The 12,284-nt window shown below is 52.5% G+C and overlaps 1 protein-coding gene across 2 annotated transcripts; it reads right to left on the bottom strand.

Annotated features, from left to right (window-relative positions):
* Window positions 1–244: 244 nt before the first annotated feature.
* LOC119943719 (rab9 effector protein with kelch motifs-like) lies at window positions 245–10,702 on the bottom strand. 2 transcript variants are annotated; one of them, XM_038764857.1, is made up of 11 exons: window positions 10,633–10,702; window positions 9,237–9,416; window positions 6,686–6,770; window positions 5,861–6,041; window positions 5,586–5,705; window positions 5,279–5,466; window positions 4,539–4,735; window positions 3,189–3,280; window positions 1,744–1,798; window positions 1,398–1,495; window positions 245–780 (listed from the first exon to the last, which is right to left on the bottom strand). In XM_038764857.1, exons 1-11 carry the CDS (start codon window positions 10,692–10,694, stop codon window positions 575–577), a joined length of 1,464 nt encoding a protein of 487 aa, XP_038620785.1. In that variant the 5' UTR covers window positions 10,695–10,702; the 3' UTR covers window positions 245–574. The 2 variants fall into 2 exon arrangements, with proteins under 2 accessions (XP_038620785.1, XP_038620786.1); XM_038764858.1 differs by having other exon boundaries at window positions 1,747–1,798.
* Between the last annotated feature and the right edge of the window lie 1,582 nt (window positions 10,703–12,284).

Raw genomic sequence — 12,284 nt, 5'->3', positions numbered from 1 at the left:
CCAAAAGCCAACCGCTCCATCTCCCCACGCGGCTCCTCAGGGAAGAAGGCGAAAAAAAGAAATAAATCAGAGAACGCAGCCCACCTGGCTGTTAACAGGGTCAATCAATCAATCAATCGTATTTATTGAGCGCTTACTGTGTGCAGAGCACTGTACTGAGCGCTTGGGAAGTACAAGCTGGCAACATGTAGAGACGGTCGGGGAGGGGAGTGAGGGGCAAGAAAAGAGAGCTGCGTTCTTCCCGTCAGTCACATGTTATTCCGTCTTTAATAAAGAGCCACACACAGGGATGTGCACACGCGATGGGGAGTTGGGTTGGGAAGGAAATCAGCACCAGGCGCCCTCTCCCAGAGTCACGAGGAGCCAGCCGCTGGGGCAGCACGAGAGCCAGGCACGGCCTTGGCAGTGCCAGCTGCCCCCTCTCTTGTCCTCATCCTGAGGGTCGAAGCCTTTGGCAAGCAGATGGGAAGGATGGAGAAAGGGAGGGAGGAGGTTGGCAGCCCCTGCCCTGGTGCCCCAGTGATCTCAGGTTGCCCTCCCTCCCCACCCTCTCTTGAGTGAGCTCCCTTTGGGCTCATGGGAGGGAGAGGGCACTCAGGGGTAATCTCTTGGTGTCAGAGTAGAAGGTGCCCTCGTTATCACCTCCGCCGAAGAGCAACAACTCCTCCTCGGCTTCCTCCTCCATTCCGGGCCCTCTGCCAGGCAGGGGCAGCAAAGTGTGCCCAGCCCGGGGCAGGCAGCCCAGGCCACTGGAGCTGAGGATCGTCCAGACCTCATTCTCTGCAAAAACAAGATGTCACCCGCCACCCCACATAGGGTGAGATGGAACTCTTCCCCTTCTATCCCTCTGCTTCTCTCAGAACCGTTCCTTCCATCTTTTTTTTTTAATAGCATTTATTAAGCGCTTACTATGTGCAAAGCACTGTTCTAAGGGCTGTCTTCACCCCTGACATATCTATTCTATTTATTTTATTTTGTTAGTATGTTTGGTTTTGTTCTCTGTCTCCCCCTTTCAGACTGTGAGCCCACTGTTGGGTAGGGACTGTCTCTATATGTTGCCAATTTGTACTTCCCAAGCGCTTAGTACAGTGCTCTGCACATAGTAAGCGCTCAATAAATACGATTGATGATGATGATGACAGAATGGCTCTTCCTCTGTGACCCTTCCCCCTCACCATTTTCCCCATGTCGTTTCTTCCCATCCTCCCCCTCTTCCCCAACCCATCTGTGCCCCACCAACAATTTCATTTTCTACTTGTCTAACCCTGTTTACATCGTACCCTCCCAAGCATTTAGTCCAGTGCTCTGCACGCCGTAAGCGCTCGACAAATACTACTGATCGACTGATGGCAACACTCCCTTTCAGCGTGGGGTCCCCTTCCTCCACTGAGGGATACCTGAATCGAAGAAGAAAGTGTCACCGAGGGCGCGCTCTCCATCGTATCCACCGTGCAACAGGAATCCCCGATTGGACACGGGGGCCGCGGCGTGCCAGCTGAGGGGAAAGATGGGCCAGGAATCAAGGGTGGGGCTAAGGAAGATCACCCCTGGGAGCTCGGGGCAACTCTTTGAGTCAGACCAGATGTCAAAGTCCACCTCAACGCCACCTCCATCTTCACCATCCCACTCCACCCTGCCCTGCCTGAGCCAGTGCTACCCCTCAGGGCTCTCCCTGCAGGGTCCCAGCTGGCCCACCCCACGCCTCTATCCACCGAGGAACCACCGATCCAGATTTTCCCTCACCACCTGGGAGACGGGCCAGTCCCAGCCGTCTTCACTTCAGAGAATTCCATGAGTCCTGAAACAGATGGGGGCCGGTCAGTGTAAGTGGGATAGGGGAAGGGAAAAAACAAGGATTAAGTGGAAATAAGGAGGCAGGCTCTTAAAAGGACACAGAGAGAAGGGGGGAGATAACAATACATAAAGCCTCCTCTCCTCCTCCCCATCCCACCTGCCCTCCCTCCTTCCCCTCCCCACAGCACCTGTATATATGTTTGTACAGATTTATTACTCTATTTATTTTACTTGTACATATTTACTATTCTATTTATTTTGTTAATGATGTGCATCTAGCTTTACTTCTATTTATTCTGATGACTTGACACCTGTCCACATGTTTTGTTGTCTGCCTCCCCCTTCTAGACTGTGAGCCCGCTTTTGGGTAGGGACCGTCTCTATATGGTGCCAACTTGTACTTCCCAAGCGCTTAGTACAGTGCTCTGCACACAGTAAGTGCTCAATAAATACAACTGAATGAGTGAATGAATAAAGCAGTGTGGCTTAGTAAATAGAAGGATTGGGAGTTAGAAGTTCCTGGGTTCTAATTCTGGCTCTACCACTTGCCTGCTGTGTGACCTTGGACAAATCACTTAACCTCTCAGTGCCTCAGTTACTTCATCTGTAAAATGGGGATTAATACCGTGAGCTCCATGTGGGACACGGATTGGGTACAACCTGACTACCTTGTATCTTCCCATTCATTCTTTCATTCAATAGTATTTATTGAGTGCCTACTGTGTGCGGAGCACTGTACTTCCCAAGCACTTAGTACAGTGCTCTGCACACAGTAAGCATTCAATACGGTTGAATGAATGAATGTACTAAGCGCTTGGGAGAGTACAATACAACAATAAACAACACATTCCTTGCCCGCAATGTACTTGCAGTCTAGAGGGGGAAACAGAGATTAATATAAAAAAATTGAAAATATAGACATAAGTGGTATGGGGCTGGGATGGGGGTGGTGAAAAAATAGAGAAAGTCAGGGCGATTCAGAAGGGAGTGGGAAAAGAAGACAGGAGGACTTAGGGAAGGCTTTTTGGAGGAGATGTGCCTTCAATAAGGCTTTTGGGGTGGGGGTGGGGGAGTAATTGTCTGTCAGACATGAGGAGAGAGGGCGTACCAGGCCAGAGGCAGGATGCGGGTGAGACAGGGAATGTGTCTCTTTATTTTTACATTGTACTCTCCCAAATGCTTAGTACAGTGCTCTGCACATAATAAGCGCTCAATAAATATGACTGAATGAATGAATGCAGGTCAGTGGCGAGATAGCTGAGATAGAGGTACAGTGAGAAGGTTAGCATCAGAGAAGCAAGAGATCCGTACAGTGCCCGGCACACTGTAAGCACTTAACAAATACCACAAAAGAACTCCAAAAAACACAAACAATTGACGGGCCAACGGCTCACCCAAGTCCAGCAAGAAGAGGTCCTTAAAGCAGAGTGGGGTATCCCAGCCCCCGAAGACATACACTTTCTTCTGGAGTAGGCAGGCCGAATGCCTGAAGGGAAAAAGGGTGGACGAATGGGATGCCGGGCTTGGTTGATCCAGGCCCAGGGGCCCACCGCTCCTGAATTCCAGCAGCAGCCTTCCTTCTTCTCCCTCAGCCCTGGCTGAAGAGAGAAGACCGGATGTGCGGAGGTCTTCTCTCTCCATCCCACTTCAAAAAGTCCTTTTTTGGAGGGCAAATTACCCCCCTGGGCCTGGGACACAGGAAATTATCCCCTCTGCTGGCATTTGAGTTATCCCTCCCTCCCCTCTGGATAATGACCCATTAAGCATCTAGCTCCTTTCCCCTGCAGAATGCAACCTAACTGTGGGTAATAATAATGATGGCATTTATTAAGCACTTACTATGTGCAAAGCACTGTTCTAAGCCCCGGGGAGGTTACAAGGTGATCAGACGTCCCACAGGGGACTCACAGTCTTAATCCCCATTTTACAGATGAGGTAACTGAGGCACAGAGAAGTGTAGTGACTTGCCCAGAGTCACACAGCTGACAAGGGGCGGAGCCAGGATTTGAACCCATGACCTCTGACTCCAAAGCCCAGGCCCTTTCCACTGAGCCACAGTAGGGAGGCAGCATGCCCTCCTTGATAGAGCCTGGGAGTCAGAAGGTCCAGGGTTCTAATTCCTGTAACACCACTTACCTACTGTGTGACCTTGGGCAAGTCCCTTAACTTCTCTGTGCCCTCAGTTCCCTCATCTGTAAAATGGGGATTGAGACTGTGAGCCTCACGTGGGACAGGGACTGTGTCCAATCCAATTATCTTGTATCTACCCCAGTGCTTAGAACAGTGCCTGGCACATAGTAGGCACTTAACAAATACCAAAATAATAATAATTATTATTATTAGGGAACGTGTCTACTAACTCTGCCGTGTTGTACTTTCCCAAAACAATGCTCTGCACATGGTAAGCGCCCAATAAATACTAAGATTAGTACAGTGCTCTGTACACAGTAAGCACCCAATAAATACTGAGCTTAGTATAGTCCTCTGTACACAGTAAGCACCCAATAAATACTAAGCTTAGTACAGTGCTCTGTACACAGTAAGCACCCAATACTAAGCTTAATACAGTGCTCTGTACACAGTAAGCGCCCAATAAATGCCACTGATTGACTGACACAGGCATCTGATGCCACAGGGACAGGCCTGGAAGTGCCTCTTTGGGGGTGGCTGGGGCTCAGTGGAATTGAGTGAAAAATCCTACCCCTTTTCCAGCCCACAAACCCTTGGTCAATGGGTTCCCTCACCCTGAGCGAGGGCAGGGCGGCTGTCCTAGAACGATGGGCCGGTACCAGATCCGCTCCTGGGGGTCGAAGACATACAGGCCGTCACTGCAGCCGTCAGGCTCGGGGTGCGGCCTCGGAGTCACTCCCCCGAAGACAAACAGCTCACCCCGGAACAACCAGCTGCTGTGATAGGAGAGCGGAGGGACTTTGCCCTGGGCCTGCAGAGGATGGAGAAGGGCCGGAGAGAAGAGATAATAATAATAATAGTGGCATTTATTAAGCACTGTTCTAAGCGCTGGGGAGGTTACAAGGTGATCAGGTTGTCCCACAGAGGACTCACAGTCTTAATCCCCATTTTACAGATGAGGTCACTGAGGCACAGAGAAGTTAAGTGCTTTCCCAAAGTCACACAGCTGACAGTTGGTGGAGCCGGGGTTTGAACCCATGACCTCTGACTCCAAATAATAATAATAATGGTGGCGTTTATTAACCCCTTACTATGTGCAAAGCACTGTTTTAAGCACTGGGGAGGTTACAAGGTGATCAGGTTGTCCCACAGGGGGCTCGCAGTCTTAATCCCCATTTTACACATGAAGTAACTGAGGCACAGAGAAGTGACTTTCCCAAAGTCACATAGCTGACAATTGGCAGAGCCGACATTCGAACCCATGACCTCTAACTCCAAAGCCCGTGCTCCTCCCACTGAGCCACACTGCTTGACCAGGGCGAAAATTTGGCCCCCTCCCTGCCCCCATCCTCACCTCCACAGTGGCCCAGCCCCAGGTCTTGGTGTCCAGGATATGGACATCATTGAACCACTTCCTGTTCTTAGAGCCGCCAAATACGTAAACCCGGCCCGTGTTGGGGTCAAAAGTCGCCGTGTGACCCGTGCGGCTCTCCGGCCGGGGACCGGCAGTCAGGGTCTCCGCGGGGGCCCAGGACTCATCCACTGGGGAGAGAGCAGAACAGGTTATCTTCTTTCTGACTCTGGCCCCCAAGTCCAGGCAGGAGTCTTACTCCCCAACCCTGACAAAGCTTCTCAGCCTTCCTAGAATCCACTGTACTTACTTGTGTTCAATTTCCACATGGCATCCTTGCAAAACTGCAGGTGAGCGCCCTGGCCCCCAATCAGTACTGCCATCCCCTCCTTCACAGGGCACAAAGTATGACCCCAGCGGGCACTGGGAGCTACAGAGATCAAGACACAGAAGGATCAGCTCCTTCCTCTTCCTCCTGAGATCCCCATTTCGTGCCCCCTAGTCTCTGGCTTTCCCCATTCAAAGTCCCAATCCCTCAAACCCCCGACCCCCCTATTCCACCCACCCATCCCCCGGCCCAGTCACCTGACGCTTCCACATCGGTGCTGCACTTCCTTGGGCGGGAAACGGGTGGTTTGCGGCACCTGCCCCGCAGGCGGGGAGCTGGCCGGACATTGGGACATGTGTTCTCCTCCCCGCCTTCCTCTTTTTCCTGAAAATGGCGACGACGTTTGTCTGCAGGGGGGCACTCCGGCCTCGAGACTTCCTGCAAGGAAGGAGAAAAGGATCTTAAGTTTTGGAAGGGGAGCCAAGGTGGAGAAGCCGGACACCTGAGATACCTAGGTGACAGGAGAGGAGAGGTGCAAGGACTGAGACAGGGGAGCAGGCCCTGGGATTCCAGAAGAAAGGAGGAGGAGGAAGAAGAAGGAGGAAGAAGGAGGAAGGAAGAGGAAGAAGGAGGAAGAAGGAAGAGGAAGGAGGAAGGAAGAAGGAGGAAGGAAGAGGAAGGAAGAAGGAAGAGGAAGAAGGAGGAAGGAAGAGGAGGAAGGAGGAAGGAAGAGGAAGAAGGAGGAAGAGGAAGAAGGAAGAAGGAGGAAAGAAGAGGAAGAAAAGGAGGAAGGAAGAGGAAGAAGGAGGAAGGAAGAGGAAGGAAGAAGAAGGAGGAAGGAAGAGGAAGAAGGAAGAGAAAGAAGGAGGAAGGAAGAGGAAGAAGGAGGAAGGAAGAGGAAGAAGGAGGAAGGAAGAGGAAGAAGGAAGAGGAAGGAGGAAGGAAGAGGAAGAAGGAAGAGGAAGAAGGAGGAAGGAAGAGGAAGAAGGGGGAGGAGGAGGGGGGGAGGGGGAGGAGGGGAGGTGGAGGAGGAGGAGGAGGAGAAGAAGAAGAAGGAAGAAGAAGGAAGGAAGGCAACTCACCTGACCTCGTACTTGTAGCTGGTAGCCCCAGGAGCCGGCTGCCCCACCGGGGGGCTTAGAGGGATCCCCCTCCCAGAGAAGACACCTGCAGGAGACAGACAGGGAAGTCCGGAGCTTCAGGGAGTCAGCGGAGCAGAGTTCAGCTTGCTTCCTCATGCCACCTCCATTCTCTTACTTCCCATGAAAACCAATAGTACTTACTGAGCCCCTATTGTGCACAGAGCACTGTGCTAAGCACTATGGCAATCACAAGAGCTGGCAATCAATCAATTATATTTACTGAACGCAGTGTGCAGAGCACTGTACTAAATGCTCAGGAGAATGCACTATAACAGAGTTGGTAGCCCCTTCCTTCCTCTCCCCCTCGTCCCTCTCTCCATCCCCCCCATCTTACCTCCTTCCCTTCCCCACAGCACCTGTATATATGTATATATGTTTGTACATATTTATTACTCTATTTATTTTGCTTGTACATATCTATTCTATTTATTTTATTTTGTTAGTATGTTTGGTTTTGTTCTCTGTCTCCCCCTTTTAGACTGTGAGCCCACTGTTGGGTAGGGACTGTCTTTATATGTTGCCAACTTGTAGTTCCCAAGCGCTAGTACAGTGCTCTGCACACAGTAAGCGCTCAATAAATACGATTGATTGATTGATTGACTGATTGGTAGATACGTTACCTGTTCACAATGACCTTATAGTCTACAGTCTAGTAGACATGATTTGTGTCTACTAGACACTAGAGAAGCAGCATGGCTCAGTGGAAAGAGCACGGGCTTGGGAGCCAGAGGTCACGGGTTCTAATCCCAGCTCCGCCACATGTCTGCTGTGTGACCTTGGGAAAGTCACTTAACTTCTCTGAGCCTCAGTTACCTCACCTGTAAAATGGGGATTAAGACTGTGAGCCCCACGTGGGACAACCTGATCACCTTGTTTCCCCCCCAGCGCTTAGAACAGTGCTTTGCACATAGTAAGCACTTAACAAATGCCATTATTATTATTATGCCTTCAAGGAGCTTACAATAAAGTTTGGGAGGCAGACATGGTAGTAATAGTAATAATAGTATTTGGTAAGTGCTTACTACAATAATAATGATGGCATTTGTTAAGCGCTTACTATGTGTCAAGCACTGTTCTACACACTGGGGTAGTTACAAAGTCATCAGATTGAATGCAGTCCCTGTCCCAAATGAAGCTCACAGTCTAAGCAGGAGGGCGAAAAGGTATCTAATCCCCATTTTACAGGTGAGGTAACTGAGGCCCAAAGAAGTAAAGTGACTTGCTCAAGGTCACACAATGGCAAGTGGCAGGGCAGAAATTAGAACCCAGGTCCTCTGACTCTTGAGGCCGTTGCTTTTTCCACCATGCTGCTTCACTTAACTTACAGAAAGGGGAAGGAAGTTAAGGGGGATATGAAGATATGAGAAGCAGCATGACATGGTGGAAAGAGCAAGGGCTTGGGAGCCAGCGGTCATGGGTTCAAATCCTGGCTCCGCCAATTGTCAGCTGTGTGACTTTGGGGAAGTCACTTAACTTCTCTGTGCCTCAGTTCCTTCATCTGTAAAATGGGGATTAAGACTGTGAGCCCCACGTGGGACAACCTGATCACCTTGTATCCCCCAGCACTTAGAACAGTGCTTTGCACATAGTAAGCGCTTAATCAATCAAGCAATCAATCGTATTTATTGAGCGCTTACTGTGTGCAGAGCACTGTACTAAGCGCTTGGGAAGTACAAGTCGGCAACACATAGAGACAGTCCCTACCCAACAGCGGGCTCACAGTCTAGAAATAAATACCTTATTTAACAAATACCATCATCATTATTATTATTATAGAGCACAGGCCTGGGCGTCAGAGGTTGTGGGTTCCAATCCCACTCTGCCACTTGCCTACTGTGTGATCTTGGGCAAGTCACTTCACTTCTCCGGGCCTCAGTTCCCTCGTCCGTAAAACGGGAATTAAGACTGTGAGCCCCATGTGGGACAACCTGATCACCTTGTATCCCCCAGCACTTAGAACAGTGCTTTGCACATAGTAAGCGCTTAATCAATCGTATTTATTGAGCGCTTACTGTGTGCAGAGCACTGTACTAAGCGCTTGGGAAGTACAAGTCGGCAACACATAGAGACAGTCCCTACCCAACAGCGGGCTCACAGTCCAGAACTAAATACCTTATTTAACAAATACCATCATTATTATTATTATAGAGCACAGGCCTGAGCGTCAGAGGTTGTGGGTTCCAATCCCACCCTGCCACTTGCCTGCTGTGTGATCTTGGGCAAGTCACTTCACTTCTCCGGGCCTCAGTTTCCCCATCCATAAAACGGGGATTGAGACTGTGAGCCCCACGGGGGCCAGGGAATGGGTCCAGCCCGATTTGCTTGTATCCACCCCAGAGTTCAGTACAGTGTTTTGCCCGTAGTAAGAGCTTAACAAATGAAATTATAATAATTGCACTGTACGTCTGGACCTCAGATTTGCCCAGCTGCTAAAAGGCGGGTGTCCAGTCCACTTGTCTCGCAGAATCCTGCCCCGTAATGCGGTGGTTACCTCGTTTGCTCGGAGAGGATGCCCAGGCGAGTTGACTTGCCACTGGCTCCAATCACCTGCGCTTCGGCTCCCCCGGGGCACAAGGACCAATCTCCCAGGGCGAAGACCACCAACACCGAGGGTAAGGGGTCAGGCAAGGTCAGGGAGAAGTGAGGAGGCTCTGAGGCGCTGGAGGGCTTCCTGGAGGTGGAGGGGTGGGGGGAAAGGTTATCTCCAGCCACCACTCACCGTGGACCAGGACGCCTGGGTTTGGGGAGGATGTAGGTAGGACAGCCCACCTGGATTAGCAGCGTGACTCAGTGGAAAGAGCCCGGGCTTTGGAGTCAGAGGTCATGGGTTCAAACCCCGGCTCCGCCAACTGCCAGCTGTGTGACTGTGGGCAAGTCACTTCATTCAATTGTATTTATTGAGCGCTTACTGTGTGCAGAGCACTGGACTAAGCGCTTGGGAAGTACAAGTCGGTAACATCTAGAGACGGTCCCTATCCAACAACGGGTTCACAATCTAGAGGGCGGAGACAGACAACAAAACTTGGGGACAGGTGTTATCAGAATAAAGAGAAAACTAGATGCACGCCATTAACAAAATAAATAGAATAGTAAATATGCACAAGTAAAATAAATAGGGTAATAAATCTGTATAAGCATAGAGAAGCAGCGTGGCTCAATGGAAAGAGCCCGGGCTTGGGAGTCAGGGGTCATGGGTTCAAATTCCGGCTCCGCCAATTGTCAGCTGTGTGACTTTGGGCAAGTCACCTAGTTTCTCTGTGCCTCAGTTCCCTCATCTGTAAAATGGGGCTGAAGGCCGTGGGCCCCATGTGGGACGGCCTGATCACCTTGTATCCTCCCCAGCGCTTAGAACAGTGCTTTGCACGTAGTAAGCGCTTAACAAATGCCATCATTATTATTATTATATATACAGGTGCTGTGGGGAGGGGAAGGAGGTAGGGCGGGGGGGATGGGGAAGAGGAAAGAGGGGGCTCACTTCACTTCTCTGGGCCTCAGGTCCCTCGTCTGTAAAATGGGGACGAAGACTGTGAGCCCCCCGTGGGACAACCTGATCCCCTTGTCACCTCCCCGGCGCTTAGAACAGTGCTTGGCACATAGCAAGCGCTTAATAAACGCCATCGTTATTATTTTGAGGGCAATGCGGGGCGGGGGGGGGCGGGTTGGGGTGAACGAGTGACCTGCACTGTTGGAAGTTGGGCGGGCTGGCGGGGGGAGAGGGGGCGGGCAGGAGGCCTGGGGCCCGCCCGGGGTGAGGTACAAATGAAAGGGAAAACTCCCCGTCGGAGCGGGCGGGCGGGCCGGCCCCCCCATGCCCCCCCATCCTTCCCCCCAATTCCCCCCCATCCTTCCTTCCCCCCCTTCCTTCTCCCTTCCCCCGTTCGTTTTACCGGTGCAGCGGGCTTGGCGGCTGGTCCGGGCCGCAGAGGGCGAACAGCCGCAAGGGCTCCATGGCTGGCTGGCGGCGGCGGGGCCGGGCCGAGGGGGGTGTCCCGCCGACCTTACCAAATCTCCCGCCCAAACCGGCCCGCCCGCCCCGCGGACCCCGCCCCCAAGGGGTTGCTCCTCCCTCCTCCCTCCTCCCTCCTCCCCCCGCCCCCGCGCGCGGGAAGGCCGAGGGTGGGCGGCTGACGGGGGAGCGGTCCCCCGGAGCGCGCCTCTCTCCCCCGCCCACTCACTCCTTCTCCCTCCCTCCCACCTCTCTCTCCCTCTCCGCCCCTCCCTCTCCCTCTCTCCCCCTTCTCCATCTCTCTCCCCCTCTCCCCTTCTCCCTCTCTCTCCTTCTCCCTCTCTCTCCTCCCTCCTCCCTCTCTCCCCTCTACCCCCTTTCCCTCCTCCCTCTCTCCCTCCTCTCCTTCTCCCTCTCCCCTACCCTTCTCCCTCTCTCTCTCCTCTCCTTCTCCCCTCCTCCCTCTCTCCCCCTCCTTCTCCCTCTCTCCCCCTCTACTTCTCCCTCTCTCTCCCTTTCATTCTCCCTCTCTCTCCTTCTTCCCCCTTCCTCCCTCTCTCTCCTCCCCCCTTCCTCCCTCTCCTTCTCCCCCCTTCCTCCCTCTCTCTCCTTCTCCCTCTCCTCCCTCTTTCCCTCCCGTCCTCCCCCCTTTCCTTCTCCCTCCCGCCCTCCCCCCTTTCCTTCTCCCTCCCTCTCTCCCCTTTCCTTCTCCCTCCCTCTCTCCCCTTTCCTTCTCCCTCTCTCTCCTTTCCTTCTCCCTCCCTCTCTCCCCCCTTTCCTTCTCCCTCCCTCTCTCCCCTTTCCTTCTCCCTCCCTCTCTCCCCTTTCCTTCTCCCTCTCTCTCCTTTCCTTCTCCCTCTCTCCCTCTCTCTCCCTCTTTCCTTCTCCCTCCCTCCCTCTCCTCCCCTTCTCCCTCTCTCCTCCCTTTCCCTCCTACTCCCTCCCCCCTTTCCTTCTCCCTCTCCCCCTCCCCTCTTCTCTCTCCCCTTCTCTCTCCCTCCTCTCTCCCCCTTCCTCTCTCCCCCTTCCTCTCTCCCTTCCCCCCCCTTCTCCCTCCTCTTCCTCCCTTCTCCCTTTCCCTCTCCCCCCTCCCCTAATAATAATAATACTAACGGTATTTGTTAAGCGCTTACTATGTGCCAAGCACTGTTCTAGACGCTGGACACTGTTCCTCTCTTCTCTCTCTCCCTCCCTCCCCTCCCCTCCCCTCTTCCCTTTCTCTCCCCCTCCCCTTTTCCCTCTCCCTTCTCCCTCCCTCCCCTCCCCTCTTCCCTTTCTCTCCACCTCCCCCTTTCCCTCTCTCCCTCCTCCCTCCCTCCTCTCCCCTCTCTCCCCAACCTCTCTCCTCATTCATTCAGTTGTGCCTACTGAGTGCTTGCTGTGTGCAGAGCACTGTACTAAGCGCTTGGGAAAGTACCATACAAAAATAAACAAGATACCTTCATTCATTCATTCAATCGTATTTATTGAACACTTACTGTGTGCAGAGCACTGTACTAACCGCTTGGGAAAGTACAAGTCGGCACCGTATAGAGACGGTCCCTACCCAACAGCGGGCTCACAGTCTAGAAGGGGGAGACAGAGAACAAAACA

The sequence above is a fragment of the Tachyglossus aculeatus genome, chromosome 22, assembly GCF_015852505.1.
Source record: "Tachyglossus aculeatus isolate mTacAcu1 chromosome 22, mTacAcu1.pri, whole genome shotgun sequence".
NCBI lineage: Eukaryota > Metazoa > Chordata > Mammalia > Monotremata > Tachyglossidae > Tachyglossus > Tachyglossus aculeatus.
Note: the sequence above shows the minus strand (reverse complement) of the source record. Positions and strands in the feature narration are given on the sequence as shown.